Source organism: Schistocerca nitens, chromosome 6, assembly GCF_023898315.1.
Source record: "Schistocerca nitens isolate TAMUIC-IGC-003100 chromosome 6, iqSchNite1.1, whole genome shotgun sequence".
NCBI classification, from domain to species: Eukaryota; Metazoa; Arthropoda; class Insecta; order Orthoptera; family Acrididae; genus Schistocerca; species Schistocerca nitens.
This window is the reverse complement of record NC_064619.1, coordinates 576424347-576443216: the sequence shown is the minus strand read 5'-3', so window position 1 is coordinate 576443216 and position 18870 is coordinate 576424347. Positions and strand designations below refer to the sequence as shown.

Genomic DNA, 18870 nt, shown 5'->3' with positions numbered 1-18870 from the left:
ATAGGGTCACATTACATATATATTCCAGAAAGTATGTGTGGTGTCACCGCCAGACACCACACTTGCTAGGTGGTAGCTTAAATCGGCCGCGGTCCATTAGTACATGTCGGACCCACGTGTCGCCACTGAGTGATCGCAGACCGAGCGCCACCACATGGCAGGTCTCGAGAGACTGACTAGCACTCGCCCAGTTGTATGACGACACTGCTAGCGACTACACTGATCGAAGCCTTTCTCTCATTTGCCGAGAGACAGTTAGAATAGCCTTCAGCTAAGTTAATGGCTACGACCTAGCAAGGCGCCATTAACCATTTGTAACGTTGCATGTACCTCAAGATAGAGTCTCACTTGTATCATCCAGAATGCTGTATACCAAAGGACAATATAAAAGTTAAGTGCTCTAGTAGCTACGTTCTTTTCTTTATCACATTCATTACGAATCCTGTTCCAGACTTAACGCCAGACGGCGTGAGTTGACGCGTGCCCTTTCGGCTACTTCACTGTGGACTGGCTGCCTTAACAGTCCACTACAGTATGTATTTTCAGAATGACCACAGAGGATGATTTATGAATAAAAGCAAAACATGTCATAACAGATACTTTTGAACTGCTGTTAGCTATGAAAGAAAAGCCAAAAATAATGTATAATGTGGAAGATGGCCAAGCAAAGAAACATATAATGTTATTCATGATTATCACTATTTTCACAATTAGTGTAGATTTAATTTTTCCCCCCTTGTCAAACCTATCAAAAGCAGTACCATTGGGGTTTTTAAAGTCCTTTCCTGATATTAAGCGTTATTTCCTTAATTAACTTAGGGTATGCAAGTACTGATACAGTTATTCCTATGTTTATCCTGTAAAACATTATGCCCTTGTACAAGTGACTACAGAATGCTCACACTGATAGTTTTTTACTCCATTCATTCACTCACTCATTGTGTTCTACAAGCCTCACCATAAAGGAAATCCTTTGGGGACATGGAACAAGCCATGGTATAAACTCAGAAGCGAACACTGCAAAGTGCTTCTGCTTGCTCTACTCATATTGATAATTAGGGGAATTATTTTTACTTTATATAGTAGGATAAGAGAAGCTATTTTGAAGGAAACAAAGGCTCTCTTTGTTTCTCTTGCACTACCATGTTACTCTACTTATCTACTACTTTATACTAACTAGTTTTTAAGTGTAGTTGCAAGGGTAGGACTAGAAGATAGTGTGTCAGTGTTAACATCTACATCTACACCTACATCTACATTTATACTCCGCAAGCCACCCAACGATGTGTGGCAGAGGACACTTTACATGCCACTGTCATTACCTCCCTTTCCTGTTCCAGTCGCGTATGGTTCGCGGGAAGAACAACTGCCGGTAAGCCTCTGTGCACCCTCGAATCTCTCTAATTTTACATTCGTGATCTCCTCGGGAGGTATAAGTAGGGAGAAGCAATATATTCGATACCTCATCCAGAAATGCACCCTCTCGAAACCTGGACAGCAAGCTACACCGTGATGCAGAGCACCTCTCTTGCAGAGTCTGCCACTTGAGTTTGCTAAACATCTCTGTAATGTTATCACGCTTACCAAATAACCCCGTGACGAAACGCGCCACTCTTCTTTGGATCTTCTCTATCTCCTCCGTCAACCCGACCTGGTACGGATCCCACACTGATGAGTAGTACTCAAGTATAGGTTGAACAAGTGTTTTGTAAGCCACCTCCTTTGTTGATGGACTACATTTTCTAAGGACTCTCCCAATGAATCTCAACCTGGTACCCGCCTTACCAACAATTAATTTTATATGATCATTCCACTTCAAATCATTCCGCTCGCATACTCCCAGATATTTTACAGAAGTAACTGCTACCAGTGTTTGTTCCGCTATCATATAATCATACAATAAAGGCTCCTTCTTTCTATGTATTCACAATACATTACATTTGTCTATGTTATGGGTCAGTTGCCACTCCCTGCACCAAGTGCCTATCCGCTGCAGACCTTCCTGCATTTTGCTGCAATTTTCTAATGCTGCAACTTCTCTGTATACTACAGCATCATCCACAAAAAGTCGCATGGAACTTCCGACACTATCTACTAGGTCATTTATATATATTGTGAAAAGCAATGGTCCCATAACACTCCCCTGTGGCACAACAGAGGTTATTTTAACGTCTGTAGACGTCTCTCCATTGAGAACAACATGCTGTGTTCTGTTTGCTAAAAACTCTTCAATCCAGCCACACAGCTGGTCTGATATTTCGTAGGCTCTTACTTTGTTTATCAGGTGACAGTGCAGAACTATATCGGACGCCTTCTGGAAGTCAAGGAAAATGGCGTCTACCTGGGAGCCTGTACCTAATATTTTCTGGGTCTCATGAACAAATAATGTGAGTTGGATCTCACACGATCGCTGTTTCTGGAATCCATCTTGATTCCTACAGAGTAGGTTCTGGGTTTCCAGGAATGATGTGATATACGAGCAAAAAACATGTTCTAAATTTCTGCAACAGATTGATGTCAGAGATATAGGCCTATAGTTTTGCACATCTGCTCGATGACCCTTCTTGAAAACTGGAGCAAGTTCTTTCGCGTACTCTGTGTAGAATCGAATTAGTATCCCGTCAGGTCCAGTGGACTATCCTCTGTTGAGTGATTCCAGTTGCTTTTCTATTCCTTGGACACTTATTTCGATGTCAGCCATTTTTTCATTCGGGGAGGATTTAGAGAAGGAACTGCAGTGCGGTCTTCCTCTGTGAAACAGCTTTGGAAAAAGGTGTTTAGTATTTCAGCTTTACATGTGTCATTCTCTGTTTCAATGCCATTATCATCCCAGAGTGTCTGGATATGCTGTTTCAATCCACTTACTGATTTAATGTAAGACCAGAACTTCCTAGGATTTTCTGTCAAGTCGGTACATAGAATTTTACATTATATATATATATATATATATATATATATATATATATATATATATATATATATATAAAATAGAGGTAAACATTCCCCGTGGGAAAAATATATCTAAAAACAAAGATGATGTGACTTACCAAACGAAAGCGCTGGCAGGTCGATAGACACACAAACATACACACAAAATTCAAGCTTTCGCAACAAACTGTTGCCTCATCAGGAAAGAGGGAAGGAGAGGGAAAGACGAAAGGATGTGGGTTTCAAGGGAGAGGGTAAGGAGTCATTCCAATCCCGGGAGCGGAAAGACTTACCTTAGGGGGAAAAAAGGACAGTGTCTGTATATGTGTGGATGGATATGTGTGTGTGTGCGAGTGTATACCTGTCCTTTTTTCCCCCTAAGGTAAGTCTTTCCGCTCCCGGGATTGGAATGACTCCTTACCCTCTCCCTTAAAACCCACATCCTTTCGTCTTTCCCTCTCCTTCCCCTCTTTCCTGATGAGGCAACAGTTTGTTGCGAAAGCTTGAATTTTGTGTGTTTGTTTGTGTTACTTTGTGTGTCTATCGACCTGCCATGGAACATGCAACTAGCTAACTAATTAAGAGTTCCTCTAAGTATGTCACTATGTCAGAGAATGTTATCACCAATCTTTATACCGCAAAAATTAAAAACCTGCATAATATGAACATTAGTATACACCAGAATTTTAGCTTTAGTTTTTTAATTGTTAAAAAGCAGATTGTGATCCTTGTACTATACTCACTTCACAATTCTTAGTTGTTATAATTCTAGTTCTATTTTTATTATTCTCTTCAACATATTACATTAATTTAACTCAACTGTCTGACAGTCATTGACATGTTTGAAATAATGATGATTGGTCACATTTTCTTTTTAATTTATATTTTGACTCACATTGCATCCTAGTGCGCACGCACACACACACACACACACACACACACACACACACACACACACACACACACACACACAAATAAAGCAGTGTAATATATTCAAAAATAAGTTAACAATGCAACACAGTGCCATCATCACCAGACAAACACGGCTTGCCTGGTCTCACTATACAAATAAACATAATTTTCCTCAGAAATAAAAAACAAAATATGTTTTTTTGATATGTTGTATTTATTTGAGCACAGCCAGCAGACATTATGGAGTAAAGTCACCATTTATAAATAGTTTTATTTATTTCTTCAGTTTACACTGTTCCACATCCTTGTGACTAGCTTCATACAGCTACCCTGTTTGAGTATATCATCCTTTCCATGATAAATCAACAAAACAAATATTTTCATACACATAGGCTGATTTGTTTATTACTGCAAACATAGTACAGTAACTGCTTTCATCACAAATGCTTATGACATTCTGTAGCAAATTCAAAAAGGTAAGGTTCAACTTTGGACAGATTTTCCTTGACTATAAGTATTTTTATAATGACTTAATGCTGGTGACAACTGATTGTTAAAAGAAACATAATTATGATAAAAAATACATCTTCATTTGATTACTTTAAAATAATAGCCAAAATAGTTCTGTAATGATAATTCACACCTGACAATAATACAGAGATGCTTTTGTGCCAGTTAATGTAGATGCCTGTTCATAAATACTTCAGGATTTACAATGTATACAGCGAATTTGTAAGTAAGTCACAGTATATTTGTAAGTGATCACATAAATGCAACAAATACAAAAATATCTGATTTTAATATAATACTACACACATAACTTCACAGTATATAGCAAACTCCATATAGAAACACTCTTAAAATAAAGAAACATAACGTATATACAAATTAACAACGGCTTTTCTGACAAATATATATGAGAATAAATTTCATTTTCCATAAACAACATTAGTCTCATAAAACAACACAACATACAGAAGACAGAGAATTCAGCTTCTCATGTTGAAAGTCATATATACAACAAAATATATTCTTAAAAATTACTATTTACATACCACAACAATAACAATAATGTAAGAAATAATGCACCTTAAGGTTTATATTTTTCTTGGTCGTCTGCTTGCAAGAAGGTAAGGTATTGTTACACCTTTGTCTAGAATAAAAGTTGACGAAAGGTGCCTATCAAGGTGTACATTGCTGAAAATGTATTACTGGGATTTAAATGTATTTACATAACTCTCTTTTTGTTCAAATTTTCACAAAATGGTCTATTTTTTCTCTGTATAAGTAGATAAATTACTGAACTTATTCTCCTGAGGTTATTCTCATTGTGAGAATGTTTACACTATCTATTTCTTTAGTTTTGAAAGTGGAAGAGATAAAGACACCTTCTTTTTGGCAGCAGTGATGTAAATGAAATGATGACAATGGTTCAGGAATAGGGTCAGTAATATCAGCCAGGAAAAGAATGGTGATATTTGGGAAGCATAACTGGAATAGTATTGTATGCTTTGACTAAAATGTAATGATGAAGTGTGTTGTGAAAATTTTCACAAGTTTGGTTCTTTTTAGTGTATACCATAATCTCAAAATATATACAATGATTAGTAATATGTTATATTAAAAATATATGCATGTTTACTACAATGTCAATAGAGGCCGCTTATACTAAATGTTGCTTATTAACTGTGTGTATTACACAAAGTTTTCAGAGAAGTGGGCTGTACAGAAACCATCTATAAGAAAAATAGCAGTTAGGAAGACACATATTGTTTCAAATTGTTTATTCAGACATTTAATTCTTTCATATTGTGGCACAAACTGCTAAAACATGCATAAAAATATACATGTACATGTCTGATTGTAGCACAACACATTTTCAAGGAAGTCTGGCTGTCTTGGTCAGTGCCTTTTCTCATTATAATGTGCAGTGACAAAGTGTCTCCGCATACAGCAAACACATTTTTCTTTTCATTTTCATTGGGACTCAAGTGTTTGAGTAGAGTTTAAGCACTTAATTTTAGACAGGCATTGCTAGTTGATAAAATGTATGCAGGAAAAGAAAGCTTAAACCACATGTCAGGGGAAAGCTGATGTTTTGAAAGGCCAATCTTGTCTGTGCATTACTGATGTTGTAACAAAAGTCTTATACATTTTTTGCTCATTGAAGATACCGCATCACGTAAATAAAGAAGGCTATGCTGTCTCTGTTAACAATCAAACAATCACAGAAAGAGCAGAACTGAACACAGCTGTTGATAAAACAAATCACATTCATTTTAAAGATGAAACTGTGAGTTGAGATTGTAGGTGGAAGATCATGCAGTCATACTCATCTGTTGCCTTGAAAAATTTGTTATAATGTGCCAAATGACAGCTTCAGACAGGAAAAACAAAGATATTAAGTAATAGCTGAGAGACTGTCAGTTGTGATGAGCTCACACACAAGGATTCAGAAGCTTGGATGGAGGAATACAGGTACCTAGAGAGTCAAGTCTCTGGCATTCGATTTTGTACCAAAATTGTGTCTACCAAGTTGTCAAATTTATTAGGAAATTTTGATCCTGCATAAAGTAGATTGAGGAATGAAAATTACAAATTAAATTGTTTTTTACTGCATATTAATGGCTTAACATTATGAGATAACTGTTAAAGTAAATCTTGAATACACAAAACTGATCCTTCTTTTAGCAGGAACTGACTGAGGTTGGAGTGATAATGAAGCACCCAATGTAGCTGCAGAGGACACATGTAGTCAAAACCTAATGTGCTCCACTCATTCACAAATGTGATATTTTTAGTTTACTTCTGAATAATGCCAAAGTTTTTTATATGCAGTGCTTTAACATGAAATAACAGAAATGTAAAGTGATAACAGGAAAAAGGAAGACTGAAAAGGCTAGAGGCACATGAACTTCCTGCTGCTTAGGACAGATGGTGAAAATAAATGACAAAGTGAAAAAAAAATGTCCACATGCAAGGAATAAGAATAAGGATAAAGAAAAGGAGAAATGAAAGTACAAAATAGAAGTGTATAATAAGCAATAGGTTGATACTTAAACAAGAATAAAAACTGAAATAGCCTGGAAGAGTATAAGATAAATGACCATAATAAGTACTGTGAAACAAAAGATAAAAAATTCCAAATAGGGATTCACAGGAATAGTGAGAGGTACAATACTCATGCATTCATCCAAATAGCTGATATGACAAGATGATATCAGTGATTGTTATCAGACATGACCAATGGTGGTCCACTTTTTTAAAGTACTGTTTAATCGTCCCTTTTCATCCCAAGGCACAGTTAAGTAAATATCCACTTGTAGGAAGAAAGTGCTACTTTCACAACTGCACTATAGCATACAATGGTATGAATGGAATAGAGATGAAGGATTTATTAGAAAGCAGCATGAGGCATGCTGACAAAGGTACAAACTGCATTGGGATGTTAAAAGAAGACAGTTGCACATGATCAGACTACTATGTTATGTAACTTATATATCCAATGGATTACAATTCAGACAAGGAAACTAATGGAAAGCATTAGTTGATTGTATAAGAGATGAGTTATTTATCGTTTTATTGCATAATGTAAACTTCCACAGAAGAGCATGCATGCATATCATGTACAGCTTATCTTAGCTTCTGAGAAGGATAAGATCACTTTAAAAGACAGAGTTCAGTTCAGTGAAAAACATTCTTTTTGTAGATTGAGCCAAAGTATTTTATCATATTTCCCCTTTCTCTTGCCCTTATTAAGTTAGATATATTTAATAATATGAGGAGATGAAATATTATTTTTATCAACATGAAAAAAATAAAAAGACAAAAAATAAAAAAAATTGTTAATTTTGTTACCTTTCAGTGAATTACACTTATTTTCTATAGTTACAAAAATTAGGATATTATCATCATCTAAAAACTTTGGCTTAGGAGGGTGGAATGTTTTGTCTGAGGTTTCAGTTACCTCTATCTCTGATGTTGAAAATGAAAACTATTTGTTCTACAGTTCATCAGAAAATATGAACAGTACTATTAGTACACCTTTTCCTTCAAAGGTGGGAATATCACTTGGGGAAACTATTCTAAAACAAGGAAAGCAGTGTCAAACGATGTCTTTCCCAAATCTACACTATCATTATTGTGCTCAGACTCTTCTGAAATTGCAAAAATAATTGAGCTTTTTTTATAACTGCTCATTTCACAAGCCTTTGTGGTTCGACAGTATTTCTCTGTCATATTTTACTGTACCTATTTTCCCAGGTCCTTCAACTTTGCTTGTAGGACACAAATAAATGCCATTAAAATGCTCTGGAGTACCTCGAGTTTCTCAAATAAAATTTTAAATATATATGTTTACAGTATTCTAGCATAAACAATTAGCATTCTCATGCTGAATACCTAAATATGAAAAATGGAAACCTGATAATTTGCATATTTTTCAGATATTAAACTTTAAAAATATTTCAACAAGAATTTGTCTTTAACAATATTTGTTGCCGAAGAGGAGTGAATGCTGCTCTGAGTATTGTTATTATAGATTTTCTGACTGTTGTTTTTTATGTTTTCTATCTTTGGCAATCCTGAGGACTGTAGATGTAAATGTTGCAATAGACACAAGCACTTAAAACTATTTATTTAATTCAGTGTTTATGTTTTATAAATTACTGTTGACTCTTTAAATATGTTTTCTTTTTTCTTTGGCAGGCTAGCACTATCCTGCCATTACTGGTGTGTCTAGGTACCCACAAGAAACTGAGGAACACCCTGACAGGCAGACCAACATGATAATTGGGAATCAAATTACAGCAAGGAGGAGATTACCTTCAATGTTTCATATTTGCTGAAGCCACTGTCTGAAATAAGCATTATTTATTGCAACATATAAATTTATAAAAGTCACCCACTTTCTTTATGCCCACTATAATTTAGAAAATGAATTGTTGTAAAAATGGCAAATAACCTAACATACATTACAGTGAATTTCTGTTATGGGAATAATAGAAACAAAACATCTTAGTTTTGTCATTACAATTATGCAAATAAAAATATGATATCACAGTCCAAGTTACTCTCAGAAATTTTTATGAGTAATATGCCAATTTTAGGACCTGATATGTCCACTTAATCATATAATGACATTTGCAGGCATTTTTACAGCATTATATAAACATTAGGAAATTAGTAATGTGCAAGTCTTTACAAAAAGATCGGTCCAAGTTAAATTCCTTGGTATTTTCAAAGAACTTAACATAAAATATTGCACTTTACCCAGCAGCCCACCTGACACATTAAATAAACATACAAACATAACAATCACTTGATAATATTGAATCATACAATACTTATCTCTAAGTCACTTTTCACTTAGCACAGAGCTAGTGATCTGGTTTCCTTACTTATCACTTTGCTTTACTTTCCATACAGCTGCATAAATGCTTTTCTTGTAACACACACAATATTAAGAGTTGTGCTTCCTCACATGTAGACACAATTACTTCTTTGTCAGCACTCTGCCTCTTGAGAACGTAAATTTTGTCTCCTCTGCAAACTTGGTATAACAAACAACATGAGGCCACTTAGTGCTATCGTAACACCAGAAACATAAAAACCAGGATCGTATGAACCCAGTTCATCATACAGCCAACCTGCAACAAAGTTTCTCTCAGTTGCTATTAACAGGGTACAATAATTAACAAGTATTGCTCTCACGTCACACAGCAAAAATTTCACAAACCAAAGCTGGTTAAAAACAACCACAACCAATGTTGACTCTGTATGCTGGATGCTATTTTGGCACATGCTTTACTGCTCGGGATAACTATTTTTCATTATTGAATTATTCTTCGAAGTCCCATTCCATACTACACTCCTGGAAATGGAAAAAAGAACACATTGACACCGGTGTGTCAGACCCACCATACTTGCTCCGGACACTGCGAGAGGGCTGTACAAGCAATGATCACACGCACGGCACAGCGGACACACCAGGAACCGCGGTGTTGGCCGTCGAATGGCGCTAGCTGCGCAGCATTTGTGCACCGCCGCCGTCAGTGTCAGCCAGTTTGCCGTGGCATACGGAGCTCCATCGCAGTCTTTAACACTGGTAGCATGCCGCGACAGCGTGGACGTGAACCGTATGTGCAGTTGACGGACTTTGAGCGAGGGCGTATAGTGGGCATGCGGGAGGCCGGGTGGACGTACCGCCGAATTGCTCAACACGTGGGGCGTGAGGTCTCCACAGTACATCGATGTTGTCGCCAGTGGTCAGCGGAAGGTGCACGTGCCCGTCGACCTGGGACCGGACCGCAGCGACGCACGGATGCACGCCAAGACCGTAGGATCCTACGCAGTGCCGTAGGGGACTGCACCGCCACTTCCCAGCAAATTAGGGACACTGTTGCTCCTGGGGTATCGGCGAGGACCATTCGCAACCGTCTCCATGAAGCTGGGCTACGGTCCCGCACACCGTTAGGCCGTCTTCCGCTCACGCCCCAACATCGTGCAGCCCGCCTCCAGTGGTGTCACGACAGGCATGAATGGAGGGATGAATGGAGACGTGTCGTCTTCAGCGATAAGAGTCGCTTCTGCCTTGGTGCCAATGATGGTCGTATGCGTGTTTGGCGCCGTGCAGGTGAGCGCCACAATCAGGACTGCATACGACCGAGGCACACAGGGCCAACACCCGGCATCATGGTGTGGGGAGCGATCTCCTACACTGGCCGTACACCACTGGTGATCGTCGAGGGGACACTGAATAGTGCACGGTACATCCAAACCGTCATCGAACCCATCGTTCTACCATTCCTAGACCGGCAAGGGAACTTGCTGTTCCAACAGGACAATGCACGTCTGCATGTATCCCGTGCCACCCAACGTGCTCTAGAAGGGGTAAGTCACCTACCCTGGCCAGCAAGATCTCCGGATCCGTACCCCATTGAGCATGTTTGGGACTGGATGAAGCGTCGTCTCACGCGGTCTGCACGTCCAGCACGAACGCTGGTCCAACTGAGGCGCCAGGTGGAAATGGCATGGCAAGCCGTTCCACAGGACTACATCCAGCATCTCTACGATCGTCTCCATGGGAGAATAGCAGCCTGCATTGCTGCGAAAGGTGGATATACACTGTACTAGTGCCGACATTGTGCATGCTCTGTTGCCTGTGCCTATGTGCCTGTGGTTCTGTCAGTGTGATCATGTGATGTATCTGACCCCAGGAATGTGTCAATAAAGTTTCCCCTTCCTGGGACAATGAATTCACGGTGTTCTTATTTCAATTTCCAGGAGTGTATATTTAGGGAAGGAATCTATATACAAGTATTACTAATAAGTTCAATCTATGGATCTTAGGTCTCCCACTGGATCATATTTTGTTCATTCAATCATTCATCATTCATTCATGCACACATCATGTTCTGCTAATCCCATCTAGACGGAGAGCCTCCTGGGATGTTGTTGAGCCGAGTTATACAGCAACAACTGCCAGCCACTTCTGTATAGTATACTAACAACAGATTATGACTACTGCTAATCCATGCAAGCTTATACTTGCAGTGACTGTAATCACTTCTACATTACTTTAGGTATGCCCCTGGTAGCTGAATGGCCAGTGAAACAGAACGTCAATCCTAAGGGCCCAGGTTCGATTCCCAGTTGGGTCAGAGATTTTCTCCACTCAGGGACTGGGTGTTGTGTTGTCCTAATCATTATCATTTCACCTCTATCGACGTGCAAGCCGCTGAAGTGGCATCAAATCGAAAGACTTGCACCTGGCAAACAGTCTACCTGATGGGAGGCCCTAGTCACAGGACTTTTTTTTTTACATTACTTTACACATTTATGTTGGGAGAAAAACAGCTACTTCAAAAAATACCATGCTCCTTGTTCTATACTACTCATCTGCTGTTATTATCTAATACTTCAAACAAAGCATTTTAACTTTACACAGACAACTACATAATAGCAAAAATCTGTCTAATAAAAATATTATAGTTATGCAGAATTTACATTCCTGAGTCCGAGTATTCAAATTTATTGCAGGAGCGGCTAACGACATTTCCTTTTACTTTGTGTTTAAAATTTGATGATTTTCAATTTCCAGCCAGGAGTCAACTTGTAAGCTTCTATAGACTTTTGCATAAAATATAAAACTCATCCTGAATCCTATCCCCCATGAACCATGGACCTTGCCGTTGGTGGGGAGGCTTGCGTGCCTCAGCGATACAGATGGCTGTACCGTAGGTGCAACCACAACGGAGGGGTATCTGTTGAGAGGCCAGACAAACGTGGTTCCTGAAGAGGGGCAGCAGCCTTTTCAGTAGTTGCAGGGGCAACAGTCTGGATGATTGACTGATCTGGCCTTGTAACATTAACCAAAACGGCCTTGCTGTGCTGGTACTGCGAACGGCTGAAAGCAAGGGGAAACTACAGCCGTAATTTTTCCCGAGGACATGCAGCTTTACTGTATGATTAAATGATGATGGTGTCCTCTTGGGTAAAATGTTCCGGAGGTAAAATAGTCCCCCATTCGGATCTCCGGTCGGGGACTACTCAAGAGGACGTCGTTATCAGCAGAAAGAAAACTGGCGTTCTACGGATCGGAGCGTGGAATGTCAGATCCCTTAATCGGGCAGGTAGATTAGAAAATTTAAAAAGGGAAATGGATAGGTTAAAGTTAGATATAGTGGGAATTAGTGAAGTTCGGTGGCAGGAAGAACAAGACTTTTGGTCAGGTGATTACAGGGTTGTTGTTGTTGTTGTTGTGGTCTTCAGTCCTGAGACTGGTTTGATGCAGCTCTCCATACTACTCTATCCTGTGCAAGCTTCTTCATCTCCCAGTACCTACTGCAACCTACATCCTTCTGAATCTGCTTAGTGTATTCATCTCTTGGTCTCCCTCTACGATTTTTACCCTGCACGCTGCCCTCTAATGCTAAATTTGTGATCCCTTGATGCCTCAGGACATGTCCTACCACCCAATCCCTTCTTCTAGTCAAGTTGTGCCACAAACTTCTCTTCTCCCCAATCCTATTCAATACCTCCTCATTAGTTATGTGATCTACCCACCTTATCTTCAGCATTCTTCTGTAGCACCACATTTCGAAAGCTTCTATTCTCTTCTTGTCCAAACTGGTTATCGTCCATGTTTCACTTCCATACATGGCTACACTCCATATAAATACTTTCAGAAACGACTTCCTGACACTTAAATCTATACTCGATGTTAACAATTTTCTCTTCTTCAGAAACGATTTCCTTGTCATTGCCAGTCTACATTTTATAACCTCTCTACTTCGACCATCATCAGTTATTTTACTCCCTAAATAGCAAAACTCCTTTACTACTTTAAGTGTCTCATTTCCTAATCTAATCCCCTCAGCATCACCCGATTTAATTTGACTACATTCCATTATCCTCGTTTTGCTTTTGTTGATGTTCATCTTATATCCTCCTTTCAAGACACTGTCCATTCCATTCAACTGCTCTTCCAAGTCCTTTGCTGTCTCTGACAGAATTACAATGTCATCGGCGAACCTCAAAGTTTTTACTTCTTCTACATGAATTTTAATACCTACTCCGAATTTTTCTTTTGTTTCCTTTACTGCTTGCTCAATATACAGATTGAATAACATCGGGGAGAGGCTACAACCCTGTCTCACTCCTTTCCCAACCACAGCTTCCCTTTCATGCCCCTCGACTCTTATAACTGCCATCTGGTTTCTGTACAAATTGTAAATAGCCCTTCGCTCCCTGTATTTTACCCCTGCCACCTTCAGAATTTGAAAGAGAGTATTCCAGTTAACATTGTCAAAAGCTTTCTCTAAGTCTACAAATGCTAGAAACGTAGGTTTGCCTTTTCTTAATCTTTCTTCTAAGATAAGTCGTAAGGTTAGTATTGCCTCACGTGTTCCAACATTTCTACGGAATCCAAACTGATCTTCCCCGAGGTCCGCTTCTACCAGTTTTTCCATTCGTCTGTAAAGAATTCGCGTTAGTATTTTGCAGCTGTGACTTATTAAACTGATAGTTCGGTAATTTTCACATCTGTCAACACCTGCTTTCTTTAGTATCATCTGTTTACAGGGTTATAAATACAAAATCAAATAGGGGTAATGCAGGAGTAGGTTTAATAATGAATAAAAAAATTGGAGTGCGGGTTAGCTACTACAAACAGCATAGTGAACACATTATTGTGGCCAAGATAGACACGAACCCCACGCCTACTACAGTAGTACAAGTTTATATGCCAACTAGCTCTGCAGATGATGAATAAATTGATGAAATGTATGACGAGATAAAAGAAATTATTCAGGTAGTGAAGGGAGACGAAAATTTAATAGTCATGGGTGACTGGAATTCGTCAGTAGGAAAAGGGAGAGATGGAAACATAGTAGGTGAATATGGATTGGGGGGAAGAAATGAAAGAGGAAGCCGCCTTGTAGAATTTTGCACAGAGCATAACTTAATCATAGCTAACACTTGGTTCAAGAATCATAAAAGAAGGTTGTATACCTGAAAGAATCCTGGAGATACTAATAGGTATCAGAAAGATTATATAATGGTAAGACAGAGATTTAGGAACCAGGTTTTAAATTGTAAGACATTTCCAGGGGCAGATGTGGATTCTGACCACAATCTATTGGTTATGAACTGCAGATTGAAACTGAAGAAACTGCAAAAAGGTGGGAATTTAAGGAGATGGGACCTGGATAAACTGAAAGAACCAGAGGTTGTAGAGAGTTTCAGGGAGAGCATAAGGGAACAATTGACAGGAATGGGGGAAAGAAATACAGTAGAAGAAGAATGGGTAGCTCTGAGGGATGAAGTAGTGAAGGCAGCAGAGGATCAAGTAGGTAAAAAGACGAGGGCTAATAGAAATCCTTGGGTAACAGAAGAAATATTGAACTTAATTGATGAAAGGAGAAAATATAAAAATGCAGTAAATGAAGCAGGCAAAAGGGAATACAAACGTCTCAAAAATGAGATCGACAGAAAGTGCAAAATGGCTAAGCAGGGATGGCTAGAGGACAAATGTAAGGATGTAGAGGCTTGTCTCACTAGTGGTAAGATAGACTGCCTACAGGAAAATTAAAGAGACCTTTGGAGAGAAGAGAACCACTTGTATGAATATCAAGAGCTCAGACGGCAACCCAGTTCTAAGCAAAGAAGGGAAGGCAGAGAGGTGGAAGGAGTATATAGAGGGTTTATACAAGGGCGATGTACTTGAGAACAGTATTATGGAAGTGGAAGAGGATGTAGATGAAGATGAAATGGGAGATAAGATACTGCGTGAAGAGTTTGACAGAGCACTGAAAGACCTGAGTCGAAACAAGGCCCCGGGAGTAGACAACATTCCATTAGAACTACTGATGGCCTTGGGAGAGCCAGTCATGACAAAACTCTACCATCTGGTGAGCAAGATGTATGAGACAGGCGAAATACCCACAGACTTCAAGAAGAATATAATAATTCCAATACCAAAGAAAGCAGGTGTTGACAGATGTGAAAATTACCGAACTATCAGTTTAATAAGTCACAGCTGCAAAATACTAACGCGAATTCTTTACAGACGAATGGAAAAACTGGTAGAAGCGGACCTCGGGGAAGATCAGTTTGGATTCCATAGAAATGTTGGAACACGTGAGGCAATACTAACCTTACGACTTATCTTAGAAGAAAGATTAAGGAAAGGCAAACCTACGTTTCTAGCATTTGTAGACTTAGAGAAAGCTTTTGACAATGTTAACTGGAATACTCTCTTTCAAATTCTGAAGGTGGCAGGGGTAAAATACAGGGAGCGAAGGGCTATTTACAATTTGTACAGAAACCAGATGGCAGTTATAAGAGTCGAGGGGCATGAAAGGGAAGCAGTGGTTGGGAAAGGAGTGAGACAGGGTTGTAGCCTCTCCCCGATGTTATTCAATCTGTATATTGAGCAAGCAGTAAAGGAAACAAAAGAAAAATTCGGAGTAGGTATTAAAATCCATGGAGAAGAAGTAAAAACTTTGAGGTTCGCCGATGACATTGTAATTCTGTCAGAGACAGCAAAGGACTTGGAAGAGCAGTTGAACGGAATGGACAGTGTCTTGAAAGGAGGATATAAGATGAACATCAACAAAAGCAAAACGAGGATAATGGAATGTAGTCAAATTAAATCGGGTGATGCTGAGGGGATTAGATTAGGAAATGAGACACTTAAAGTAGTAAAGGAGTTTTGCTATTTAGGGAGTAAAATAACTGATGATGGTCGAAGTAGAGAGGATATAAAATGTAGACTGGCAATGACAAGGAAATCGTTTCTGAAGAAGAGAAAATTGTTAACATCGAGTATAGATTTAAGTGTCAGGAAGTCGTTTCTGAAAGTATTTGTATGTAGTGTAGCCATGTATGGAAGTGAAACATGGACGATAACCAGTTTGGACAAGAAGAGAACAGAAGCTTTCGAAATGTGGTGCTACAGAAGAATGCTGAAGATAAGGTGGGTAGATCACATAACTAATGAGGAGGTATTGAATAGGATTGGGGAGAAGAGAAGTTTGTGGCACAACTTGACTAGAAGAAGGGATTGGGTGGTAGGACATGTCCTGAGGCATCAAGGGATCACAAATTTAGCATTGGAGGGCAGCGTGGAGGGTAAAAATCGTAGAGGGAGACCAAGAGATCAATACACTAAGCAGATTCAGAAGGATGTAGGTTTCAGTAGGTACTGGGAGATGAAGAAGCTTGCACAGGATAGAGTAGCGTGGTGAGCTGCATCAAACCAGTCTCAGGACTGAAGATCACAACAACAACCTGAATCCTAAAGAGGGATGCATAGTTCATATGAAGATTATTACTATTTCTTGCATTTTGTGAGGGGAGTATGTTGTTGGCATGTAAGTGTAAGAATCCCTAGGTCCTTGAAAGGCTTCTGGAAAATGCTTACTTATGAACTTTACATGATGCTCTTCTTCCATGCTTCAGTAGAATAAACATTTTTTTCACCTCAGCTGCCATGCTCCAGAAGACACAGGATGGCAGTGAGTGAAAATAAGCTATGTATGCTAGCAATCTTGTCTGCAGCTCAACACAATGAGAGAGATTTCTGAGTGCAAAGCAGGCAGAGCTGAGATTTTGTGTTACATTAAAAGAACATGCTTGGACCCATTTCAGTTTATTATCCAGCTGGTTATTCAGGGATTTCACAAACGGAGCCTCATCATCCACTGCGTGCCCATTGATCTGTACTTCTGATACCTTTATTTCTGCCCCTGTGTGCCAACACCTCCAGCCTATTCCCTCATATATAAAAGACACCAACTACTTCCTCTACTGACTCTCCGCAGTTCCTTTTCTGTTACCACCTGGCACCCTCCTTGTCATTGGTCACCACCCTCTACATTGACATGACAATTCCTGTAGCCTTGCAGCTATTGAACACAATCTTTCTCAACTCTTGGCTCAAACTTCCAACCTCCTTGTTGGTCACCATGATCAGCTACACTGACCACTCACATTAATGTGACCAACTGTCAGAAGGTGAAGACACTCTGTCCATATTCCTCCAGAACCTCTATGCACTTTCTCCCATTTGCTTCACTTGGTCACCTCGGTCCAACAATTCACCTTCCTCAAAGTCAAACTCCATCTAAAGGGTGACTAACTGAGTATCTCCATCAATATAAAACTTACCAACCCCAAAAATATCTCCATTTTGACAGCTGGCATGCATTTCACATCAAGAAAATCCTTCCACACAGCTTAGTGACTTGTGGTCGTCACATCCGTAGTGACAAACAATCTCTCTCCAAATGTTCACAGATCCCACTGAGGCCTTCATGGAATGAAATTACTCTCCCCACCATGTCCAAAAACAGATCTCAGATACTTTGTCTCACCAGTCACCTACCATCCCCCACATACCCACTGTACAGTCAAAAAACACCACACCTCTTGTGAGTCAGTACCAATCAGGACTGGAGCAATTGAATCACATTCTCCACAAGGTTTTGACTCCCTCTCATCATGCCCTGAAATGAGAAATATCCTCCCCAATATTCTCCTTACCTCTCCCACAGTGGTATTCCACTCCCCACACAACCTACAAAATATGTTTGTCTGTCCTTTCTCCACCCCTTCTCCCAAACCCATGCCTCATAACCCGTATCCTCACAATAAACCTAAATGCAAGATATATCCCATCCGTCCCCCCACTGCCATCCACTCCAGTCTTCCTACAGACATCTATCAGGGGCAGTCAAATGAAAACTGAACTCTTGCCACAATAGGATCACAGAATGGTTCCACTCAAAAGTAATGATCACACAAAGTTAAAACATTTATCCTACTGGGAGATAAGATGATCAATTCCCATTTTTTAAAATGTGGCCAGCTGCTGACAGGTCCACAACTGTGCGTACTCTTGCACTTCCTCAACCAATGGAAACCAACATTCATGGACGCCCTTCTTCAGGTCAACAAGGATGTGAAAATCACATGGTGAAAGATCAGGATTGTACGAAGGATGTAGCATTGCTAAAGTGTAGCTTTTGTCTGAGTGGCAGTGTAGAGGTGGGCATCACCATTCAACAAGATGATTCTATCTGATAGCATTCCTGGGTGTTTTTATTCTACGGCACAGCACAGTTTCTGCAAAGTGTCTTCATAGCGCTGAGAATTTATTGTGGTTCCATACTTGAGTAACTCTATGAGAAGAGAGGCCCTCCAGTCAAAGAGGGAGGTCATCAAGATGTTTCCAGAACTTCTGTGAACAGCTTTGGATTTCTTTGGTGGGAGAGATGGGGAGGTTTCCACTGTTGGCTTTGCCATTTGCCCTCAGACTGTTAGAATGCTTTTGAATGGAATTGTCCTGTTGCATGATAATGTCTGCCCCCACACTGCCAATTGGATGAAGCTACACTTCAATCATTTCTTTGGCAAACATTGCAACATCCTGTGTATGGCCCAGATCTTTCACTGAGTGATTTTCACATCTTTGGCAAGCTGAAAAAAATCATGAATGGAAGCTAGTTTCAGTTGGATGAAGAAGTG

General features: G+C 39.6%; 2 protein-coding genes across 2 annotated transcripts in view; one reads left to right on the top strand and one right to left on the bottom strand.

Annotated features, from left to right (window-relative positions):
• The window catches only part of LOC126263679 (visual pigment-like receptor peropsin), a 152978-nt gene extending 144139 nt beyond the window's left edge, over positions 1-8839 (top strand). Inside the window, exon 8 of the mRNA XM_049960801.1 lies at positions 8548-8839. Coding sequence (XP_049816758.1) covers positions 8548-8628 — 81 coding nt within the window. The 3' untranslated portion in view covers positions 8629-8839. The remainder of the gene's footprint in view (positions 1-8547) is intronic.
• A 44-nt stretch (positions 8840-8883) lies between these two features.
• LOC126263482 (monocarboxylate transporter 12) overlaps positions 8884-18870 on the bottom strand; it is a 748493-nt gene continuing 738506 nt past the window's right edge. The window contains exon 10 of the mRNA XM_049960574.1: positions 8884-9488. Within this exon, the coding sequence (XP_049816531.1) occupies positions 9346-9488 (143 nt within the window). The 3' untranslated portion in view covers positions 8884-9345. The remainder of the gene's footprint in view (positions 9489-18870) is intronic.